We start from the raw sequence: 24,747 nt of genomic DNA, 5'->3' as shown, positions 1-24,747 counted from the left end.
GGAGCCTGAAGCTTCAGCAGCACAGCAAGGGAGCTGGAGGCTTCAGGTGTACTAATGTGAGATAAGGCAAAAGCCCTCCCACTACCGCAGTACCTACGTGCACTGGGGCTGATATATGAAATGTACACATATTTCTTAAACCCTAGAGTAGTGTGTTGTTGTTTTTTTTTTTTTTTGCTTACCGCATATATCTACTTTACTTGCTATCTGTTATCACACTTTACCGTTCATCATCAGCTATGTAGAAATGTGACTTGCCTCATTTCGGAGGGGGAGGGGAAGAGGGGGGCACTGACGCACAGCGAGAAGGGAACAGCTGGTGCCGGGGAGCATCAGTGACACTGGCGGAGAAGGCAGCAGCTCCTTCCCAGCCACCGAGTACCTAAATTCTCTTTCTATCAAGCGCCTCCCTTCATCCCAGGCCAGCATCACAGATCAGTGCGTCGCAGGTGATAGTTTCCAGCAAGAGAACTGCCTGCAAAATGACTGAAGGCAGGACGGAAGTGTGGCGCTCGCTCCTGTACCGGAGCAGCCGGGCCAGCACGACCAGGACCCCCCGCTCGCCTGCGCGCGCCCTCGGCTGCAATTTATGGAAATTGGCTGATGACGTAGGATCTCACTTCAGGACCTTCCTCCAGGAGGAGGCGGAGCCGCGGCCAGGGCTGGTGGAAGGAGGACCGGGGAGGGTGAAGAAGGGCTAAAGGGAGCAGGAGGGCGAGCAATACATCAGTCCAGCCTAGAGGAAGAATAAGAATAAAGAAAAACCAAAAGCAAAAAAGGAAGACAAACAGCACTTAGATAATACTTACTTTTTTTTTTTTTAAACCACATTGGTCTGAGAAGAAATAAAGGAGAAGGAGAACAGAAAAACGAAGGGATTTCCAGAAACGAGTAGAGTAGGACAGCGAGAATAATAATAATAATAATAATAATAATAATAATAATAATAATAAAAAGAAGATTATTTAGTGGTTTATCCAGCAAGATTTCAGAGTAGTGCAACAACTGCTACAGTGCTCCCAGACCCACGCAGACTCTTCGCCATGAGCAGCAAAAATAACTGCAGAACGGGTGAGGTGAACAAAGTCAAGCAGGATCCGAGGCAAGGGGACACAGAGACGGGGGCTCTGGATCCAAAACGACGGGAAGTAGAAATGCGGGACAAAGCCATCCTGCACCAGCAGAGGCGCTTAAAACAGGCGACCCAGTTTGTGCACAAGGACTCTGCAGACTTGCTGCCGCTGGACCAGCTAAAGAGACTCGGAACCTCGAAGGACCTGGTGAGTCCATTTGGAACTGATCCGATTCTGATCAGCTGGCTCCACAGTTACTTGAAAAAAAAAAAGTCCTACTTACCCCCCCCCCCCCCCCCCTGCCTTTTGCCAAAGTTCAGAGATATATTAAAACTTCCTGACATAGGCGCAGGGATTAGATAGCTTTGACTGAGAAGTTAGTGACATTGTGCCATTTTAATCGCTAGCATCGGCGCGGATAGTGGGACTGTAAATGTACCCTCTTTGGTTTCTGCGCGTTTGATTTTTAAGGTTATCTCAGCCCTTTGACCAGAGACTACCGGTAGCTTTGGCAGAGAACCCAAACTTAACTGCTGCCAACAGCTAGCCTGGACAGTGACTGCATCCACACACCACACTCCCTTAACCTTGGTAAGAAGGGTTTCCTTTAACCTCCAAAGCTTTCCAAAAATGTGTTTTCTTTTTCTTTCACAAAAAAAAAAAAAAAAGATCTTTTGCTCGGCCCAATGGATCAGTAGAAGTGCGCTGCCAGGCAGGAGATAAGGGTCTGAATGTAGAGCCCAGCTCCTGCTCCCTGGGCTAACTGGGTCTGGGAATGCTGCTGCCGACCCAGCATTCACAGGCGCTGGGAGCAAAGGGAGTCCCGGCTATCACATAAGGGCAGTGACAGCTGGTGAACCACAAAGCAACTGGTGCCACAGAGTGTGATCTCCCCCTCCTCCCACTGCCCTCTGTCCTGCCTCTCTCTTCTCCTCTCTGCCTTTAGCCATCTTGCAGTGGCAGCTCTCTGCTAAATGGCACCCCTCTGGCTCTGTGGCAGTAAAGCCTCTGTCCTGCCTCCTCTTTCCAACAGCAGCAGTATGAGAAAGTCTCTGGCAGCTGCATTTTTTCAGTCTCCTCCTGCTCCATTAGCCAGGCTCCCTGCTTCCTGCACAGAAGCTTAGCTTTGCCTTTGTCCGAGAGCACAGAGCAACTGAGCGAGTGGCACCCAAGGGTCTGGTTACATTGGAGTTGCTACTGGCCGAAGGACCTCTGTTCTCATGGACAGTCCCCTTCTCTCCACCCCTGCCAACCTTGCAAAAAGTGCCTCAGGGAGTCCTGATCAATTTCACACCAATAAGAGAGAGACAGGAAGATCTCTGACTGCTCTTCGAAGAGCTAGTCACCCTTCAAGGATAGGTATTTTGGAAATGCAATGGCAGTGTCTCTTCTCAACAACAGACGCTATGGCACAAAGGTGATGGCTAGTTGAGCGCACATGTAGCAGTTGCTGGTGGAAGCCTCTGAGTATACTTTATTGAGTGAACTATGTGAGAGAGGGGAGAGAGAGAGAGAGTGAGAGAAAGAGTAGTTGCAAACTAAGGGGGTCATTTATCAAAGGCTTATCGCACGTGATGCGGCCGTATTGTGTGCGATAAGCCTCTATCGCATGCGAAAAGGGCCTTTTCGCATGTGTTAGAATGCAAATTAGGGGAAGGGGAGGAGTCGGGGCAGAGTCGTCGGTGTCTTCGCTGCCGGCAATAATGTTACTAACATTATCATCAGCCGTAGCACTCCGAATAGCACCATCTTTCACGGTGGCACTATTCGGTGCAAAAGCCGGCAGCTGGCGCACCGCCATGTTGCGAAGGCTGCGGGCTTTCGCAGGCCTGCTCCCCCCCCCCCCCCGTTTTCGCTGGCTTCATCATTCAGCGAGGAATGATGAATCCAGGCCTAAAAGGGTCGTTCTTTATTTAATCTCATCGCGGGGGTATTATTTTAATTAGGGGAAGGGGAGGAGTGTGGGCGGGGTTCGGGCAAGAGTTATCTCCCAGCAGCACTGCGGGCAATAATGTTTTTTTTACATTATCACCAGCAGCACCGCAGGAAATAACTACACTTTTTCCTGTGGTGCTATGGGGGCGAAAGCTGCGGCAGGCAAAACTGCACTGCCACGATGCAGCCGGTTGCCCACTATCGCCCCCCTGCCCCTTTTTTTTTCTAGGGGTAAGGCCCCCTGCCCCCTTTTTTGTCTAGGAGTAAGGCTGATGGAATAATAGTAGATCCAATAGAGACCAAAGGGGCAGGAGTCAAGAAAAAAAAATGCTATTTTTATTTACTTGCAGAACACGATAGTGCTTCAGAATGAATATTCCTGCTATTTTTTTTTTTTTTTAATTTCAAAACATGAAAACTTAATGCTTTTTTTTTTTTTTTTAATGATCACCTTCAGTAGCAAAGATTGGACATCAAATTCCCATCCTCTCCCAGCTCAAGCAAGTTGTAGGTGACATCTTTTTATTGAACTAACTCAACCCATCTGTGACTTGCTTTCAAAGGCTGTTTTGCCTTTATCAAATCCTTCCACAAACACACTACGTGCACTGCCAAACTAATGGACGAGACACAATCCCCATATCACAAGATATTACAGTAGAAGTGTGGACGGTATCCTTTCCTGCCACTGACATTCATATAGATATATGTATATGGGGGGAGGGGGGAGAGAGAGATACAGATATATAGACACAAAACGTCCTATTATGTATTATGGCAAACTAAACAGAAATTCCTCTACATCCACCCATTCCCAGCACAAGTTACTATTTTTTTCCAGTTTTATTCCCCCAGGTATCTTTATTAGGAGTACTGCAATAAATTTCATACAATAGGAAAAAAGACACACATATGCCAACAAGAAGGCAGCATTCCTATACACATTTTTTACCCCCATATAACCCCCCCCCCCCCAGGACCTTAGAACATGCAGGCGGATGGATAATTGTCAGAGAAGTGCAGTCATCGAGTCCCATATTTAGATTTCCAGGGGACAGAGCCTCTGCACACTGGCTGGCAGAGATTGGGAAAATAGACCCAGATATCTTGGAAAAACAACTTCTTGTGCAAGGGAAACTACAAGCCGTATTTTTTTTTTTTTACCAGTTTTAAACTTCATGTTCATTTGGTTGGGTACTAGTCTAACCCCTGGGTTTTATAATATTTGCCTCTCTCTGTCTGAAGCAAGGGGGGGAACACCTCAGCATCATGCAACCCGTAGCAGAGATGCAACCAATGTGTCCTTCAATGAACAAGGATAAATGTAGGGTTGCCTGGTGATGAAAGACTTTGAAAATGTCGATGAACAGAAATCTCAATAGCTCTATGAAAGCCAGTGATGTAGTAGCCATTTTTTCTTTTTTAAAGGGATAGGGCAAAACATTCTCAGCTGTCAATCCAAACTTTAAAAAAAGCACTGATCTTCCTTATTTATGTATTTGTTATTTATTTTGATCCAGCAGTTCCCCCTCCTCTTTGGATTTCCAGCTCAATTGGAAATGGCCTTTACTGGCGCTACAGCATCAAGAGCTTTCATTCACAACTACCTGGGGCTCCCCACTTGTTAACTGTCTCCCCTTTCTGTCTAGACCAGCTGTCACAATGATTTTCCTTAGCCAGGGCCATAGATTCTGCTCTTCCCAAAACACTATACACACATGTATTATGTATCTGGCCACTAGATGTCACTGTTGTACAATGACTGGGATTCCCTATACCCGAGGAGACAGGGAGGAATTGTGAAAGCTGCCTCTGCAGCAGCCCTAATCCTTGCCAGCCCAAGGAGCAAAATCTGGCTCAGAGAATTAAATCTAGGTCTCCAGATTGGCAGCATGCAGCACGGCCACTGAACCGCGGGTGCCAGCAAAGGCACTGTGATTCTTAATGAGAAATAATTAGCAGCTCTATTAACAGGGATCCTCTATATGCATTTGTTTGTTCCCAGGCTTTTTTTTTTTTTTAATGCATTCGCAAACTTCTAGGTCTTCATGTGGAATGACTGAATCTCTTTTATTCTACACCATGTGACAGGACATCTTCTTTCTCTGCTCTCCATGGCTGTGCTCTCCACATCCTGAGTTGATGGTTAGAAAAGCTCTCGACCTGTCATTGATACAGTGGTGAATACAAAGCTACCTGGGCGTTCAGTTTAAGCATGCAAGTAAGGTAGCAGTGTTTTACGTCAGAAGGAAGCAATCAAACAAAATGACAGCAAAAGCAGGAATGCAGGGATGATATGTGTAACAGATCAGGCAGGAAAATAATACAGAGGGCTAAAAAGGAAATTAATTGCTCTGTCTGGGTCAGACCAAGGGTCCAACAAGCCCAGCATCCTGTGTCCAACAGTGGCCAATCCAGGTTGCAGAAGAAAAGCACAAATGGATAGTTCCAATTGACAAACCTCCTACAGGCACTTGCCCAAGCACAAAAAGGTAAAAAAGAAGAGATCCAGAATCTTGGTCCTTCACAATCTAGTCTGTTCATCAGGCATTTTCTAACACATAAAGGGCTACATTTAAAAAAAAAAAAATATGCGCACGAGTCCATGTGCACGCGCTACCCGGCGCACGCACATGGTTGTGCGATTTTATAACATGCGCGCGCTGGCACGCACATGTTATAAAATCCCGGGGTGTGCGCGCAAGGGGAGGGTGGAATAACAAAAAATCGTGCAACCAATTGGAGCGGACTGAGAGGAAACTGGGGAAGGCCCCGATCTCGTCGCTGTGCGATTGTGCGTTATTCCACCCCCCCCTTGCGCGTGCCGCCCGGGATTTTATAACATGCACATGCCAGCGCGCACATGTTATAATATCGCGCATCCATGTGCGCATGCCAGGTAGCGCGCGCACATATTTTTTTTTTAAATGTAGCCCTTTATGTGTTAGAAAATGCCTGATGAACGGACTAGATTGTGAAGGACCAAGATTCTGGATCTCTTCTTTTTTACCTTCTCGTGCTTGGGCAAGTTGCTGTAGGAGGTTTGTCAATTGGAACTATCCATTTGTGCTTTTCTTCTGCAACCTGGATTGGCCACTGTTGGAAACAGGATGCTGGGCTTGTTGGACCCTTGGTCTGACCCAATATGGCAACTTCTTATGTTCTAACCCTTTGTAGAAATAAACCCATTAACATTTAACTTTTCCCTTTTCCACTCCTTCTAGTAAGATGTACAGAAAGAAGGCAGTTCATCCTTTCAGCCTCTATCCACCTTTCTACAATAGCAGGCACAAAAATTTCATTGCCACCCCCCCCACCACCACCACCACCATTTTATTATTGCATGCAATCTGGGACAGTGCAATTAATTTCCTTTTTAGCCCTCTGTATTATTTTCCTGCCTGATCTGTTACACATATCATCCCTGCATTCCTGCTTTTGCTGACATTTTGCTTGATTGCTTCCTTCTGACGTAAAACACTGCTACCTTACTTGCATGCTTAAACTGAACGCCCGGGTAGCTTTGTATTCACCACTGTATCAATGACAGGTCGAGAGCTTTTCTAACCATCAACTCAGGATGTGCTGAAAATAAAACCATAGTTCACATAATGGCTTGAAACAAGAATTAGGAAACCAGCTCTGGTAAAAAAGAAAAATGTGCTGGTGGAAGTGAAATCACTTAGTCGACTTACAAGGAAGGGGCTTAGGCACTGCTAAACCCAGACACTTTCTCCTTAGTAACTAAATGCAGAGCAGAGGGATCATTTATTTCTTTTATTTGTGTTATTTATCTCAGGTCTTTTCAATGGTTGCTCAAGATGAGTTACATTCAGGTACATCAAGTATTTACATTCCCTGTATTTTAGGATAGGCAATTTAATATGACTTCAGATGAGGCTTCCTCTTACTTTCTTGCACCTGGAAATGTGCTACAACCTCAAGTTTCTGAAGGGACGTGCAAATGGGAAATTAAAACCTAGCTCCACATAATTCTGCTGATAGGGCTCCATCCAAGACTTTGCAAAAAATCCACTGGAGTTTAGTTATAAATTCCATGATTTTTAAAAGGTGAGAACCATAAAAACATCTTTCTTTTGTTCTTGTATAGCAGCTGTTATTGTCCTGGATTTTTTCCTCATGTAGCTGTTTTATTTTGATCTGATTCCATTATCTCCTGAAATCACATATGATTCCATATCAGGACAGCTCTTCTTATCCTCCCCAGCCATTGAGGATACATGAACTAATTCTGATGAGGACATAGTACTGGAGGGGCTCATAGTGTTATCAACGAACCATTTTGTGTATTAGCATGAGGTTTTTATGATTCAATAATAGTTTTACTAGAAGCAGATCATGACAAATGAATCTGACTGATTTCTTAAATTGGATGACTAGAGAATTAGATCAAGGACATTTGTTGGATGTGGATTATTTGGATTTCAGCAAAGCTTCTGATACTGTCCTGCAACTGAGCAGCCTGGGGGACCAGATAAAACACTGGTTGAGTGATAAACGACAGAGGGTAACAGTAAATGGAATTAACTCAGAGGAGAAAAAGGTGATTAGTGAAGTGCCTCAGGGATCAATCCTGGGGTCAGTTCTGTTCAATGCTTCTGTGAACAAAAAGGTGGAGGAGGTAAAAAGAAAAGATTGCCTTTTTGCAGATGACACAAAGATTAGTAACAGAGTGGATGCACCTGAGAAAGCAGACAGAATGAGAAAAGATCTAAGAAAGCTTGAGGAATGGTCACTGTTTGGAAGTTAAGATTCCTTGGCAAAAAGTGCATAGCCATGCATTTATAGAAATCTGTGATATGGGGTAAAGAGCTGATGTGCATGCCAGGAGAAAGAGCTTGGGGTGAGTATCTGATAATCTCAAGGTAGCAAAAATCGTGTGATATGGTTGTGACCAGAGCCAGAGGGGATGCGTAGGGAGAGGCAAAATCAAGAAAAAAAAAGGAGGTGGTAATACCTCACTGCAGGTCATTGGTATGGTCACACCTAGAATACCGTGTTCAGTTCTGGAGGCTGTATATTAGAATGGACATAGAGAGGCCACAGACTGTCCAGAGAAAGGTGACCAAAATGGTGCAGGGTCTGCACCAAAAAGTTGTATGAAATGAGGCTGGAAGTGAGGAGAAACGGGGAGGATATGATACAGACATTTAAATATCTGAAAGGTATTTTCGCACAAGAAGCAAATCTTTTTCAGTGGAAAGGGTACTGTAAAACTAGGAGTCACAATATGAAGCACCAAGTGGTTAGGCTCAGAAACAATGACACAAAGTATTTTTTCACAGACAGGGTGGTAGATGCCTAGAATACTCTTCTGGAGGAGATGGTGAAGACAAAAATGATTACAGAATTTAAAAAAACAGTGAGATAAACATAGAGGATCCCTGGAGACAAAGAATAGTAATCAAGCACTTGGTAATCTGCATGGGGTGGCAGTTCATCCCATAGAGCAGTGATATGACTATTTTGTGCTTACAGAAATATATTGGGGTAACCTGTACAGAATGATGGCTATGACCTTACACAGCAGTAGTATGATTGCATTGGGGTGTTGGATTGGGTATTGGTTTTGTGAGAAACAAAGTTAAAGAAGGCTGGGCCTGAAATGGCCCAGTAGCAGAAGAGGTGGAAGCCATCACTTTCGCAGATTTTGGGCATGCATGGGACAGTGATAGGAAATTGGTATTGGGTTGCATAAAGGATTTTGTATGTGAATATGCCTAAATTGGATGAATTTCTGCTGGACAGACTGGATGGACCATTTTGCTGTCCAGTAGAGATTCATGTACTACATTACTGTGTTACTATGTCACAATGCTGTCTTTCTAACATCCATCCCTGAGACAGGACAAAGAGCATTAGACTGCATGAGGATAAAAAAGCCGTGACTGGACCAACAATTCAAGATGATTTTGAATTTAGTTGGCAACACTGACAGAGTAGTACATAATCTTATAGTATTTGTAGATTATTCCCATACACAGCAGGAAGCTCCTGTCATCCATTACTATATTTTCAACATTTTCTAGATCAATTACTTCACCAAACAATTAATGTCATCCTGTCCCAGATGTTCAGCAGTTAGCACTGTGACATCATTATCATCTGCAAAATATTATGGGAGCTAGGGACTAATGGAACCTAACCTAATCATTTTAGTGCTCTTTACATCTCGTTTTTTTCATTTGGTGCATCAGAAAATTATCAAAATGCTTGAGACCTCAAACAGAAGATATGAATGTTTACTTTTATGCTTCAGTTGATGGTACTTCCCCTTTAGCCAATCATCCGTAGAGATAAACCATGATAAGGCTGACCAAATCAGAGACATGGAAGACCAGAACTGGAGACCTAGTGAGTCAGGATGAAGGAAGTAAGACTTGGAAGAAATGTCAAATTACAAATACATACCAGTTCAATTCTTATATATTTGCTGGACACCCGAGGATAAAAAAAAAATATTTACTAGTATATTCATCCTTGCAATTAATCTAATATGCCATGCCATGGAACTTCCTTAGACTAGAAATACAAGTTTACATTTTCATAGGGGATATGCAGTTGAGATTAATTTAAAAATTATTTTATTATCTTTTAATGAGTAGCATAAGCAGGTATGATCTGGAAGTAGTAGGTCAGAGGCAAGAAGTGACAAGAAACAATTGATGCTACTTTTCAAATTAGAATTAGAATAAGTAAAGAAATGAAGCAGGAGATTGGGGATTTGATGCAAAGCTGTTCCTTTAGATCAGTCTAGGGAAGTTAGAGTTGGTTTGGAGACAGTTGGGGAGGGGGTAGAGTTGCCAACTGGCTCCAGATTGTCAGGACATGTTGACCCAGTCCTGGTTTTACCCCATTGCATGCCGAGACTTATTCTGATTTCCCTATTGCATTCCCTAAGAAAAGCAAGATTATAAGTACCTGCATGCAGAGGAGTAAAACCAGGACTGGATCACCCTTGTCCTGAAAATCTGGAGCCAGTTGGGAACCCTAGGAGGGGGGTGGGGGTTTCTCGATGGAACATTAGGAGGCTTTGCATTGGCCAGACAAAGAGGCTGTAGAATCTCTAGGTGTATATATGATTATAGGTACATTTAGCAGAATTCTTTTAGTTATGAGTATTCTTAAAGGAACATTCACTAAATAATATTACAAAATACCAAATTTCAAGATTATCAAAATGCACAGCACTAAGAGAACTCTTAACAAGATTTATATATCATGAATATATCCACCGGACTCATTTCAATTACACAACCAAAACCTATTTATACATGTGTTGGTTCATGGGGGATTGTTTACATAAGGCTTATGGTGAAATGGAACCGCATACATACTGCACCTCAGTAGTATCTCTCTTTCTTTTAATAATACACAGTACTTGGGTGGAGGGGGCGGGGGAGGGGAGGGATGGGATGGAGATGAAATGGGGGAGGTTGTGGTTCCCAAAATAAAACAGTTTCATTACTGAAGACATTTTCACAAGAAATATATATTCCAGTTTAATTATACTTCACTGCTTTTATAAACATAAGACAGAGTGGTATTACAGATGATGATACATAGGCAAAAATATACTGCATTGTCTCTTGTAGCACTCAAACTGAAAAAAATTATGACTGTTCACAGAAAAGGATGTCTTTTCTCTACTGCAGGGGCCTTAGGATGTTAGAAGTATATTGCTTGCTGCAAAACTACAGAACCCTTTCTTCTTGCTTAATAGATGCTTAAAAATCACTTTCTTTCTCAACATTCAAACTTTGACTTAGATTTGTTGGAACCATCCAGACTTATAGTTGGGGATTCTTCAGATTTCACCCAAGGAAATTGTATCAATTGCTGGGACTCAGGGGAAACTGTAGAAAGCCTCAAGCTTCTGTTTACTGCTTCAGCCACTCCCCTTCTGCAAGCCTGCAGGGACCAGGAGAAGAGGAGTAATCCTGGAGCACACCCTACAGGCAACATGGGGAGAAACTGGAGAGGAGCTGCCGTAGACGCAACTCAGTCTGCAGCTGTGATTCCAGGACGAGGTACTCAAGATGAGGGTAGTGTGAGGGTGCGTCAGTCAGAGAGCTGTGACCTATAGGTGGCTGGGAGCAAAGAGAGCGCTGCAGTTAGGAAGGGAGGAAGGGGAAGAATGCTGGGGTCATGCCTGGACAGGGAAAAGTGGTGGTAGTGAAGGAAGAGTGAGAGTGTCAATTGGGGGGTCGAGGGTGGAAGAGAGAAATTTGATACACATTATTCTCCTTTCCCCTTCTAATCAACAGCCATCTCAGAGTGATCACACTCAAAGGTTCCCAGGTATGCTTAAGACTAACCCCCTTCTCATTAAGACCCAGTTCTCCTTTACATAGAAACATAGAAATGACGGCAGAAGAAGACCAAACGGCCCATCCAGTCTGCCCAGCAAGCCACGCACTTTATCCATTTTTTTTTCTCTCCCACTTGTTACTATTGGCTTCCAGTACCCTCCAGCCCTAATTCCCCTCCACCCCACCACCAATTTAGAGAGCAGCGCCGTATCTGCATCCGAGTGATCGTCCAGCTCAATTAGGGGTAGCAACCGCTGTAACAAGCAGGCTACACCCTTGCCCCATACTCTTACCCACCCCTGTTTTTATTTTTTTGTCTGGTTTTTTTTGGGTTTTTTTTGGAGATAGCAGCCCTCCATCCTTCCGCTCCGTGAAGGTGGAACACTAACTACTGGCCACTGGCATCCCGCTCCGTGAATGCCTCTGTGGCTACTGCCGCTCCGTGCAGTATTTGAATGCCTCTGTGGCTACTGCCGCTCCGTGCAGTGTTTTGCTGCCTCCACTTTATTCACGCCCTCTAGACTTGATGGCTCCACAGTGTTTATCCCACGCCCCTTTGAAGTCGTTCACAGTTTTAGACTTCACCACTGCCTCTGGTAGGGCATTCCAGGCATCTACCACCCTTTCCGTGAAGAAATACTTCCTGACATTGGTTCTTAGTCTTCCTCCCTGGAGCCTCAGCTCGTGACCTCTGGTTCTGCTGATTTTTTTCCGACGGAAAAGGTTTGTCGTTGTCTTTGGATCAGAATCCCAAGCTCCTTTCTGGTAAACCAAGTTCTCTCCACATGAGCCTAGCTCAGCTTTCTTCTCACAAATCACTCCCACAGTCTGTATCCTCTCTCAGATTAAGGACTTCAGAGATCCTACCCTTCAGGGGAAAAAGATCAGGAGCTGCCACCAATTAGCTCTGTCCCCACCAAGAGAAAGCTCAAGGCTTGACGCTTTCCTAACTGAGACTCTGCTCTGCCACCTACTGGCAGAATCCAGTGACCACACCTTCCTCTCTACTTAGAACATTCTCACTATAAGAGAACAATTTTACCCTTTTCCAAGGTTATATTGCTCAAGCATTTGAACAAAGGTCCCTACATGAATCTACTAAACAAAGCTCTGGCACAGTAAGTACTTCCACTCCTATGGAAGCAAAATAGAACTAGTATATGTAATGTTAAATTATTTATTAGCTACCTTGAGCAGTATTTTACTGGAAAGGTGTTTTCTAAATGTAATACATCAAATCACTATTCCATCCTCACTGTAACGTTTGGCTGCTCACAGGATGGCCCCGCGACCAGCCACACTCGCCACAAGATGCCAGTGGCCAATCCGAATGCCATGCCTTCCTCTTCACAGCATGGACACCACCGCTGCTGTGTGCGCCCATAGGCACAGACATGCATGCACTCACCTTAGATATTGGCCCCATGACTGGAAACCCTGATCGGTACTGCTGAATGACATCAAAGGAGGCTACCTATTTAAACTCAGCATCCCATTACCAGTGCCTCAGCAACAAGTCCTCTTGCCTAGTCTACAATGTGTGTTGCTGTCCTTCGTGCCTCATTGTCCTACTTGTCTTGTTGTCCTGCTGTGTTCCCTTGCTTCTTGTTTCCAGTTTTGCTTTCTTGCCTTGCTCCTGCCCTTTCCACCTCTCTGTTGCTTTTCCCTACCCGTTCCATCTTGACTTGGTCCTTTGTGTCCATCCATCCTTGTTCTGTATGTCTTACCAGACTCTTGGATTCTGACTTCTGCTATGAACCCTGACAATTCTCTTGCCTGCTGCCTGGTATTGATGTCTATTACGGACACTGACTCCTCCTTACAAGCTGCCTGCCCCAACCTCAGCTTGTACCTGGATCCTGTTTTCTCACTTCCAGTCCTGACCACCGGCCATACCTATAATCTCTTTGATTGCTTCTTAAGGGACACTTGCCTAAGCCCTGCTGGCCCCTGAAACCCAAGGGCTCAACCTGAGGGGAACGGGGCTGGTATAGGTGAAGCTCCAGCTCCAGTCCCAGTAAGGGTGTGTCCACCAGCTGTCGGCATGGGCCTAGTAGGTTTTCCTGCTAAGCTGCGTCAACCATTCCACAGCCCAAGGGCTCACATCCATGACACTCACTGTACATTATGCTACACAACCAAACAGATATCTAAAGTCTTATTCAGCTTCATACATGAAGACAGGACAATTCTTGAACTCCAAAATATTTGAGGAAAACAAACTGAACACCATAGATCTTACTTGTTCTGCCTTCGCATTGTATGTGTATGTTTCTTTGATACATTGCCACCCACTTCAACTCATGATATTTCTTAGTTTAGAGTCTCTGCATATGTAGAGCTCCTTTTCCTGATTGGTTATTTTTTGAATGATTCTGAGCTCCCTATTGAATCTATTCCTGTTTGCTTTCTCTCTCTGTGTTCTCTGGGCTGCCTTTGGGGGCCCCCACCCCAACATCCAACAATTCAAATACACATTTCTGTGTTCTCTTGCTTCTTATTGGTCCCTTGCTCCTAGGAATGCCTGGGAGAGTTTACTTCCTGTAAAGATTTCAGTTGGGAAAAGGCTCTTGGCAAACTAAAAGCTCTCCTATGTCCTCTATGGGCTCCTAGAAGCATCTCTCTTTTCACCTATATCTATTTCCTATCCACTGTTAGTCGCTGCTATACACTTGTAGTTACAGCTTCTTCTATAGCTGTAGTTATCTGCTTATGACTGAGCTTTCAGAGATTCTCATCACAGTTGTACCAGATCTGCTAATCTGTATGGCTACACTTGATGCCATGCCATTTACAGTGAGTGTTAAAGTGTTTATCATTCAATATTTGGAAGTTGGGAAAGGAAAAAAGTTTAGCAAACTGTTTAGCAACTCAAACAGAGACATAGAATTGTGAGAACAGTACATTACTAGTAGATGAAATGGAGGCAAGACTAATGGAACAAAGGAGCCAATGTAATAAGACTGCAGTAAATAGCTGTGCTGTTTTAGCACAGATTTAATTAAAGCATTACATTTTGAAATGCACTGTGCACAATAGTTAATGTGCACTAAAATTGATAGTAAAGTATAAAGGTGAGCTAAAATGATAATTAACTTTATTTCTGAATTAAAAAGATAGTAAAGTTAAATACTTTTACAGATCACTGCCTAGGCCTTGCATGAACTGCTGACAGTTGCTGGAAATCAATGCTCAGAGCCAACCACTTGCAATAAAAACAACTTTATTCCAAACATTAGTGTTCACTTCACACTTGTAACTTTCAATTCCTTTTCTGAGACACCAGGATTAGAGCTGTAGGCCAGTCTAATTTCCTAGGACCATATAGAACTTACCCCCCAAACTGTACCATTTTGCAGATTCAAAATCCTTAACTACAAGCTGTGTGCATCTGGATCTGGGTGAGTTCTTTCCCCCGATTCCCTACCTGGCTCTACTGGAAGGCATTACTCTTTTCTTTACAAGCACTCTGACTCCATGCGGCAGGTTTTTAAATTAGTCTCAGCTGTGCCTTCCAATTATTAGCATAGTTCTCTCTAGCTGCTCCTTCACCCTAATTGGTTCTTTGCCAAAGCTCTCCAAAATATATTTCCCAGCAGCCCTGTGCTTTTTGTACTTTCTGGTTTTACAATCCCCTCACCAACTCTGCTTTACTTTTTCTTTCCACCTTGAAGCATTTTTCCATCTGGGCCTCCCTTCAGAGCTCCCTCTGCCTTCTGGAATCTCTATTTGACCTCTTTCCAAGCTGCTTTAGCATGTGTGAAGCCCCTGCTTCATTACAATACTAAAATAAAAATGGTTAACTTCACTACTGTTTTTTACTTCAGCACACCAAACTTGAAAAAAAACTTAAGAGGTTCTCTAGTTGAGCTTTTAGTCTCAGGACCCCAGAATCAGAAACCACAGGGCCCAAAATCTCCAAATCCATGTCACCCTGGGCTTAAGAGCTTCAGACTTGTGACATCCAGACCTGAAATCCTCCAAGTCTGTGCCTCCTGTGCCTGAGAGACACAGAACTGGGACCCCCCAGGCCCAAGAGACCAAGTTGGGATCCCCTACAAACTAATGAACCCTACTAATGCCTCATCCACTAACGCCCATCACTGACATCCTAATCCATTAGCACACCCCACTAATGCCCCTTCCACTAATGCAACACCTAATGCTCCAACCCACTAACACAACCCACTGACCCCTCAACCTACAAATGCACCCGCTGAATACCTCAACTCACTAATACAAACTACTGATCACTCCTAAACTGATCCCCAGCCTAATAACACACTCCACTGACCCTCCCAAACTTCATCCCACTGAATCTCCAAACCCACTAACACATTCCACTGACCCCCTCAACTCACTGATGTACCACATTCAGCTCCCAAACCCACTAAGTCACCCCACTAATCCCCATTAGGTCATCCCACTGACCCCCCTCAACCCACTAACACTCCTCCAGTCAATACCCCTCACACAATAACCCCTCCACAGTACCTCCTACCCCCTACACTTTTTTTACCTCTCACTCTTCCTTTTCAGATGACCATTTAAATAAATTGTCCTGGTTCAGCTGAGGTCACTGAACTCAGCTGTCTGGGGAGTTCAGTGACCTCAGCAAATTGTATGAGCTGCAGCTAGGTTTAGTTAATTGAGCTAAAGTGGTATTTCCTTAATCACATCATGCTTAAATAAACACAGTTACTATTCACTCTGATCTATTAACTCAGCAGCAGCTGTGTTTATTCTAGCTTCAGGCTAGACTAAACACAGATGCTGTTGAGGAAACTTTTGTAAATGGCCCTCAAGAATGAAGAGTTGGTTCAATGGCTAGAATTAGGGATGAATTAATAGGTGAGGGCTTAATTGATGTGGGGGTTGGGTAGGGAATGTGCTAGTTGATGTGGGGTTCAATGGGGTGCATTTGTGAGTTGAAGAGCACAGTGGGGTATGCTTGTGGGTTGAGGGCTCAGTAGGATACATTACTGGGTGGGGGCCTTAGTGGGGAGCATTAGTGGGTGAGATGCTTTAGTGGGGTGTGTTAGTGAATGTGGAGTTTGTCTAGGGGTTGTATTAGTGGGTTGGGGCTCATTAGGTTGCATTTGTGGTTTAGGATGCTCAGAAGGATGTGATAGTGGATGGCGACCTCAGAGGAATGTGTTAATGGATGTGGAGGTAGAATGGAAGGGAATTTATAGATTGGGGGTTCGGTGGTGTAAATTTGTGGATTAGAGCACTCAGTGGAGTATATTAGTAAGTGGGAGCTCAGTAGGGTGCATTAGTAGGTTGAGGGGGTCAGTGAGGTGCATTTGTGGATTGGGGGGCTCAATGGGGTTATGTTTGTGGTTGGGGATTCAGAGGATGTGGAGGTTGACTATGAGGTTTATTATGTGGCAGGGGAGATAGATAGGGGGTGCTTTAGGGGTTGGAGGCTCTTTGACTTGGAGATTCTAGAACAGAGTCTCTCTGGCTCAGAAATGCCAGGGCAGATCTTGAGTCCCTGATTCATGGCTCTCAGATCCAGGGTCCCTGATTCAGGGATCTTGGACCCTAGGGAGCCTAGCTTTCGAGCTCTTGAATCTGGGGGTCCCTAACTAAGGGGTTCCAGATCCAGGGGTCTATAAGTCCTTGACTTGGCATTCTGTATCTAGGGGACTTGAACTTGGGGATCTCAGATCTGTGGATTGCTGCTTTCTTTTAACTTCCATTTACTTCCATAGAAATAAATGGAAGTTAAAACTGTACTTCATCATAGTGGTTGAAATAAAATATATTGGTCCTAATATGGAAGGAAAAAGTGTGCTAATTTTTAATGCATTTTGCTGCATTCATAGTAATATCATATATTTGTATGAAGTGTGCTAAAATTGGCCCTTTGTCACTTTCATTTTAATGCACATTTTTTTTTTTTGCACTAAAACCCTTAATACATGGAAAGTAAATTGAATACACTAAAAAATAGTTACTAAACAGGAAATTAAAGCAGTGTGCTAAACCTAGCACACTATATTATACAGCCCCAAAGTCTCTGAACTATGAATTCTTGGTTGAATCAGGTAAAAAGGTAATGGCTGTAGGGCTCAGAGAAGTAGGTAACAGGAGCCACAGGCTTAGCTATGAGCTGCCGTCTAACAATGAAGCCAAATCTCCCAGAATGCACTGCTTGTAGGATTGCCAACTGGATCCAGATTTTCAGGGCAGGTTGATCCAGTCCTGGTTTTACTCCCCTGCATGCAGACACTTGTAATCTTGCTTTTTCTTAGGGAATGCACTAGGGAAATGAGAACAAGTCTTTGCATGCAATGGGGTAAAACCAGGACTGGAGCAACCTGTCCTGAAAATCTGGAGCCAGCTGGCAGCCCTAACTGCTTTCTGACCTAGACTTGACCAAGCAAAACAAAAGTTACAAAACTGTTTTGACAGATAGATAAAAATGCAGTTGTTCAATGCAACCATTAGGTGGCAACAGAACACCTAAATCCTATGTATACAGAACAGGGACTCCTGGAACTCCCATATAAACAAGACAGGGACTATTTCAAGAAACGTAGGAAGTAATGGTATGGGAAGCTTTTACAGAGCACAAAGCAATGAGGCTGGCCTGGTGGCTCAGTGTTACTGCTGGACACTGGGATATCTGTATTTGATTCCTGAGCTCAGCTTTCACTCAAGCCAAACCCCCCAAGGGGATGTGGGGGGATAGGAGTTATAAAGGCCCAGTTATTACACACCAGCAGCACCTAGTGGCCAGAGTCAGGGTGCACACATACCCTGTTTACGATGGAGCCATTGTTTGTGGTCCTGGCCAAGGACCTTAGCTGTGATGGCTGAGTTAAATGGGAGGTGGGGAAATAGTTAAAGATGGGGAAAACCCTGGGTAGTCAGTGTGAATGAAGGCTCATGGTGCCAGAGTCCCCATGAAGGCTGGCTCCCACTGAGCTGAAAGCTGAAAGGAGCAGGGGGAAACAGCAGGGCCAAAATACCAAAACAAAACACCGACTGCATGTATTATAAGAGACAGTGAGGATTTATGAATTTAAGTAAGCAAGAAAGGAGCCTGCATTTTAAATATACAAAAACTACAATTATTAGTAATTAAGTGGTCTAACATCTTTATCATCAAGAACAGAAACATCACTCTCATCTACGCTTTTTAATATATACATGCTTCCCCTGACCACGCTTCTCACTAACCTGCATATCAAACATTTTATTTATGCTGACGACGTTCAGCTCATTTTCCCATTCACTGACTCCATCCAAACTGCTTTACATAGCTGGGAATCCTGTCTTTCCTCAATCAACCAACTCCTAAAGGACATGCACCTTGCTCTCAACTCTAACAAGACTGAGCTTTTAATCATATCGAATAGACAACCACTCCCTGACATCCCTCTTGCTTACTCAGCTACCAACTTCCCTTCGCACACTCGCAACTTAGGAGCTATTATTGATAATCACCTCTCATTCAAACCATTCATCAAATCCATAATAAAGGATTGCTATTTTAAACTTCAAACAATAAAGAAACTCAGATCCCTACTACACTTCAACGATTTCCGCACAGTCCTCCAGGCTATTATTTTATCGAAGCTCGACTACTGTAATGCACTCTTACTCGGCATTCCTGCATCACACACCAAGCCCCTTCAACTCCTACAAAATGCCTCCGCTCGGATATTGTCAAACACAAAAAAAAGAGACCACATCACCCCCACACTTATTCAACTACACTGGCTCCCTATACAGTCACGAATTCTTTACAAAACACTCTCGATCATTCATAAGAGTCTAGTAAATTCTAACCTGAACTGGATTAACCCCCCCATCTCACCCCGTTCCTCCAATAGACCCACCCGCCCAGCACTCCAAGGAACACTCCATGCCCATTCTATCAAATCTTTTAAACTCTCCTCTACTATTAACAGAGCCTTCTCTCTTGCCGCACCCACCTTATGGAACTCACTGCCCCATGATATTCGAATAGAGACTTATACCCCCATTTTCAAAAAGAAACTTAAAACCTGGCTCTTTCGGCAAGCCTACTCCATTTCACCCCCTATTACATAAACCCCCATGTGAATTGTTAGATTGATATCCTGGTATGAACGCCTTTATGTCTGCTGATTCTGTACTGTGCACTTTCATGTATATAGTTCTAGTTATAATTATTATAATCAGCATCTCCCCATTGATGCTTGTTATATCTAAGGGCTCCTCCCGAAGATTATCTATATGTTACTGAGTTCACCATCTTTATTTGTTATATGTAAGGGCAATGCCCAAAGTTTTATGTTCACTGTGAACCGATACGATGTGCGAACGGATATCGGTATATAAGAAATGTTAAATAAATAAATAAATAATAATAACCAAAACCAAACAATTCATTTAATGATGTGATGTAGTCGTTGCATAATTGTTGATTGATTTTGTCCTTCACTCCATTTTTGTTTTGTTCTTGAGAAGATTTGTATTATTACAACAGACTTTGGGATGTATCTATTCCACTGATGCATATCTATCTAACCATAATGTAACTGCCATATAAAATCAGAGCTGTGTTGAGACTGGAGCAGGACCCTCTGGGGTAAGGAAATACAGGACTTAAGAGATTCTATAACCCCTCCAGCCTTCCCAACTCTTCCTTCTCTAGGGTTGGTAGCTGGCTCCTGATTTTCAGGACAGGTTGATCCAGTCCTGATTTTGTCCCACTGTATGTAGTTTTGCTTTTCTAAGGAACTGCAATAGGGAAGTCAGAACTACAAGTCCCTGCATGCAGTGGGGTAAAACCAGGACTGGATCATCCTGTCCTGAAAATCTGGAGCTAGCTGGCAACCCTGTAACCTCCTGCCCTTTTGCTGGCTTGGCCTTCTCCGTGTTTCAGATTGCTAGATGTGCGAATGTGCATGGATGAGGCCCAAATGTATGTCAGATTGGAGGTATCTGCAGTGGAGGATGAAAAGGTATGGGCCTCTTCTAGGCCTGGAGCCTGCCTGGTACAGTCACACTATTTCTACCATCATAAAGACAGCTTCCCTATAAATTTAACTGGCAACTATTTGAATAAATATGCAGCAAATGTATTAAATGTATTTCCATAATGCTTTTTATTTGGTTTAGACTTTCGGGAGGTAATTTTGTACCATCATGCATAAATTGACCGACAAGTATGCGCACAAGTTACGCCAGTTTCAAAAAAGGATTTACCCCCATAAGTCCACTTTGAAAATTACCCCTGGCAAAATTATGAGTGAACAATACACCTGCTGTTCAGTGCATGTAGTTTTGCTGAGAGAAGTATGCACTTAAGTCCCAACCCTGCCCTGACTCCTTCCCCTGGACTGCCTTTCCTCTGTGTACGTAAAAGTAGGTGCATATAGTGCATATGTACGTAATTTTATGTGGTACCAGTTGTGCAGTTTTCTAAAGGGCCATCTCTGTGGGTAAAGCCCTACTTTACCTACAGAAGTCCCTTTGGAAATGACCTTCTTAATTCCTTGCTCTGGAGTTTGAATGTGGCCTAGCTCTCATAAATTAGCCATAATGGAGGTTAATAAGATAATAACCTAATAAGTACTTGACATCCTAAAGGCACTTTGGCAATTATACTCAAACTGAAATAGGCCGGAATATTCACATTAGTGGTTAATTTAATATCTTTGTAAGCACAATATAATACATGGAGGTGCATAAACAAAAGGCACATAGCCATCTATTGCTTGCAGGTTTCATCCTTAATGTGCATCTGGTAGAGTCCCAGTGCTTTGACTCCACTCCAGCATCTTTCTCTGAGGAGCAGTAAGGAGAAAAAGTACCCTTTCTTAACCTGCTTGTTTGCTAGGAGTTTTTGTAAATCTTAAAAGCATATTCCAGTGACATGATGTAATTCTTTATAGCAAGATGTGCATGTTCTGCAGCTCTAGTCTTGATGGTAAAATCTAATTTAATTTATAATTCCACTTAGATTCACTCACTTAAAGAAGTCCCTCGGGGCACAATAAAAACACCTTTTCTTACCTGCCCTGTCTTTCTAAAGCTACTATGTATGGGGGGAGTTTACTTGTAGTGGGATACTGGCTACTTCAAGCTGCTTGGCGGCGACAACAAGAACCACAACAACAGGCAAGGGAAGTTCAAACCCCTCCTAGGGAAGTTCCTGCCCCAGAGCCAGAGCCGCTAGTCCCACCAGTAGAGTGTTATGGCCCACAGCAGGGCTTGCCACACAGGAGAGCATGGCGGCAATACAGGGAGCGCATCTTTCATCCACGAACCACATTGCTGGGCATGCCTAAGGTACATGTGGTCACCAGGTATCGCCTCAGCTCTCAGGCTATCATGGAATTATATGAAGAACTCAGAGGGGATCTGGATCCGGTCACGGAAAGGTCCCAACGCAATATCGGGCCTCACCAAACTATTGTGCACCCTGCATTTCTTGGCATCTGGCGCCTTCCAAACGACGTTTGGGGCTGTCGAGGAAATGTCCTAAACCTCTTTTTCCCGCTGCCTGGGCCAGGAAATAACTGCTGTATGTGATTGCATTAATCGCTTCATCACAATACAGAAGCCAAAGTCCCCTCACTAATGATAATATTCAAACAAAGAGAGGAAACAATTCATTTGCTATCAACCATCTTTTCAATTATTTAAAACTGAGAACAACGTCATCAGACCTTAGTGCATTAAAGTTTTAATCCACTGTCTCTCGCCACGCAATGGGCCTCAAACAGCATCAGCCGTTTTATAGCACTCTAATGTAATCACTTGACGTTGTACCTCATTTTATAACCACCCATTAACCTTTTTAATCAAACCAATTTTTACTACATACCAACTGTAAATTTTTTTTAAAGAAAAATACTTAGCTCCCACTGTAGCGTTCCAAACACTGCCCCAACATGGACCATGTTTCGGCTGTCACCAGCCTTCGTCAGGGGACACCTCGTATAAGCAGATCATCAAGACGCCTCATTTACTTTTGCTTTAATCCTAAAATAAACAAACCATTAAAACCACATCCTCACTCTATCACTCATTAACCCACCATATACCGGCTTCTATAAATACCAAACAATATCGATTCTTTACTTACTATAGCACCGATACTTTTCAAGAAATAATCTTTTTCTTTCCTTTTTATTTCTCACTCCATCCCACGGTGTAAATGGCGCCGCGGCATTCAAACTAACACCTTCACTTCCTCCAAACTTATACACCCACTTCCCACCCCGGAAGTGTGGCTTGTCAATCACAGTTTAAGGTACACCTGTCAATGTTAGAGAAACAAAAGCTCAAAGCTCAAAATACAGACCAGTCAATCTCCTTATTCAAACCACCCGGGGCCACTGTATTGAAAAATATATATCTGGATAATGCCCACTTCTAACGTTTCTACGTATCATGTCTGTGGTTGCTTCATCTCCAAAGTTAGAGTGTACTACACTGTCTCTGATATTTCTACCTCTTTTTAATGCAAACCGAGGATTATCATTAAATATTTGATGTAGACTCAACACGTGCCAGTGCCTCTTTATGCTTTTCTGTACACAATAAATATTGGGTGAATAAGGCAATACACAAACTGTTCTATCTTCTTCCATGTTCTGTATAGCTCTATTGGATGGAATCAACAACAGATATCTATTTGCCCACCGGGCTCTTTTATAGGCTTTTTTCAAAACACTCAAATAAATTTTAAATCATTTCACTGTGCATTCTCGAACGAACTACTCTGACAAACTACTCTGTTCTCTGTTCTCTGTTTGAGAACGCAGAGTGAAATGAATTAAAATTTATTTGAATTGCCAAGTTTAATTTTCATGGTGTTTTGACGCAGAGTATTACCCTTGATAAAGGACAAGCATGTCCGAAACACGGTCCGTGTCGGGAGACCAGAGTACAGCGGTGAGAATAGCCAGTATTAAACGGATTCAGAAGACAATATTGGAAGTAATAATGTGGAAATATTTGACCGTCTGAAAAAGCTCCAATGGAAGGATTGGTTCATTTTGAGAAAAGCTAAGTAGTTCATGAGTGGACTTTTTAATTGTTGCATATATAAAAAAAAGTTTTGAAAAAAATATTGTTGCACAGAATAATCAGCAATAGTGACCTATGATTAAATATAAGGCAGAGTCCTAAAGTGTCAAGCTATATCGATGAAGCCTATTATGATGGTCACCAACTCTTAATCAAGAAATTGATGTTTTCTTATCATCAGTGTCAGTGAATGTTGTAGATCGGATGTCCCTAACTACTCTAGACATCATATAAATCACTAGTTCCTTAGCTGTTTAAAGGCACAGCCTGAAGCTACAAGCTGACAATTAAAACCATCAGTCACAGAATTATCATGTTACAGGCAGATTCCCTTGCTGACATCCAAGGGCATCTGACGATATACACATGTACATTGGATGCATGGTGTCACATGGGCCTGCAAAGACAGGTGATAGCACTTCCTCAGCAGTTTCTGTGCCAATGCTGACATCGAAGCAGGCCTTCCTTACAGACTTTAGGAAAGCGCATGTCAAAGATCACAGCAATCCCAAACTTCTCAGAGGTCATTGCAAGCTAGCATATCTCACTGGGGTTGAACACGACCATACACAGCTGGGCCCTGCTACGCGTAGTTAAGCAAACTGTCAACTCTCTTGTACAGATGGTGAGGGCCTTGGCCCCTGGGGTGTCATATTGGTTATGTTAGCTGCTTGGTGACGCTAGACAAGGATGTTGGTCTGAATATCTGAAGGCAGCATTGGGAATAGGATGGTGTCATGCCTTCATGTCTGAAAAATATAGGTCAGAGCAGGGCGGATTGGCCTATCGACGGACCGGGTATCCCCCAGTGGCCAGTCACTCCAATCACATGATTTTTCCAGCTTCCTGCCCCAAAGAGAAACCTGTGCGCTGTGGCAGAATCTATCCTGTCATGGCCCGATGAGAGGCCCTGCACAGCTGGGACCCAAAGAGAAGCCTTGCATGGCCATGGCCCAAAGAGAGGCCTGCACAGCCACAGCAGAGCCCATCCTGCCACGGCCAGAAGAGAAGTCCTGCATGGCTGCGGCCCGACGAGAGGTCCTTCATGGCCACGATCTGACAAGAGAGACCTTGCATGGCCATGGCCCGACGAGAGGCATGCATGCTGTGGCAGAGCCCATCCTGCTGCGGCTCAATGAGAGGCCCTGCACGGCCGCAGCCCAAAGAGAGGGCCCGCATGGTTGCAGCTCGAAAAGAGGCCCGGCACAGCCCCAGCCCGAAAAGAAGCCTGCGTGGCCGCAGCTGAGGCCCTCCCCTCCCCTTCTTGTAGGAGCCGTGTGTAGCAGAGGTCTTCTTGCACCTCCTTTCCAGCATTGAGGAGCAGCACTGCCATCTCACAGCGGACAAAGGGAAGGCCAGAAAAAAGG

General features: G+C 43.8%; 1 protein-coding gene across 1 annotated transcript in view; it reads left to right on the top strand.

Annotated features, from left to right (window-relative positions):
* The first annotated feature begins 720 nt into the window (after nt 1-720).
* NRIP2 (nuclear receptor interacting protein 2) overlaps nt 721-24,747 on the top strand; it is a 114,535-nt gene continuing 90,508 nt past the window's right edge. The window contains exon 1 of the mRNA XM_029597572.1: nt 721-1,280. Within this exon, the coding sequence (XP_029453432.1) occupies nt 1,044-1,280 (237 nt within the window). The 5' untranslated portion in view covers nt 721-1,043. The remainder of the gene's footprint in view (nt 1,281-24,747) is intronic.

Source organism: Rhinatrema bivittatum, chromosome 4 (genome assembly GCF_901001135.1).
Source record: "Rhinatrema bivittatum chromosome 4, aRhiBiv1.1, whole genome shotgun sequence".
Lineage (NCBI taxonomy): Eukaryota > Metazoa > Chordata > Amphibia > Gymnophiona > Rhinatrematidae > Rhinatrema > Rhinatrema bivittatum.
Note: the sequence above shows the minus strand (reverse complement) of the source record. Positions and strands in the feature narration are given on the sequence as shown.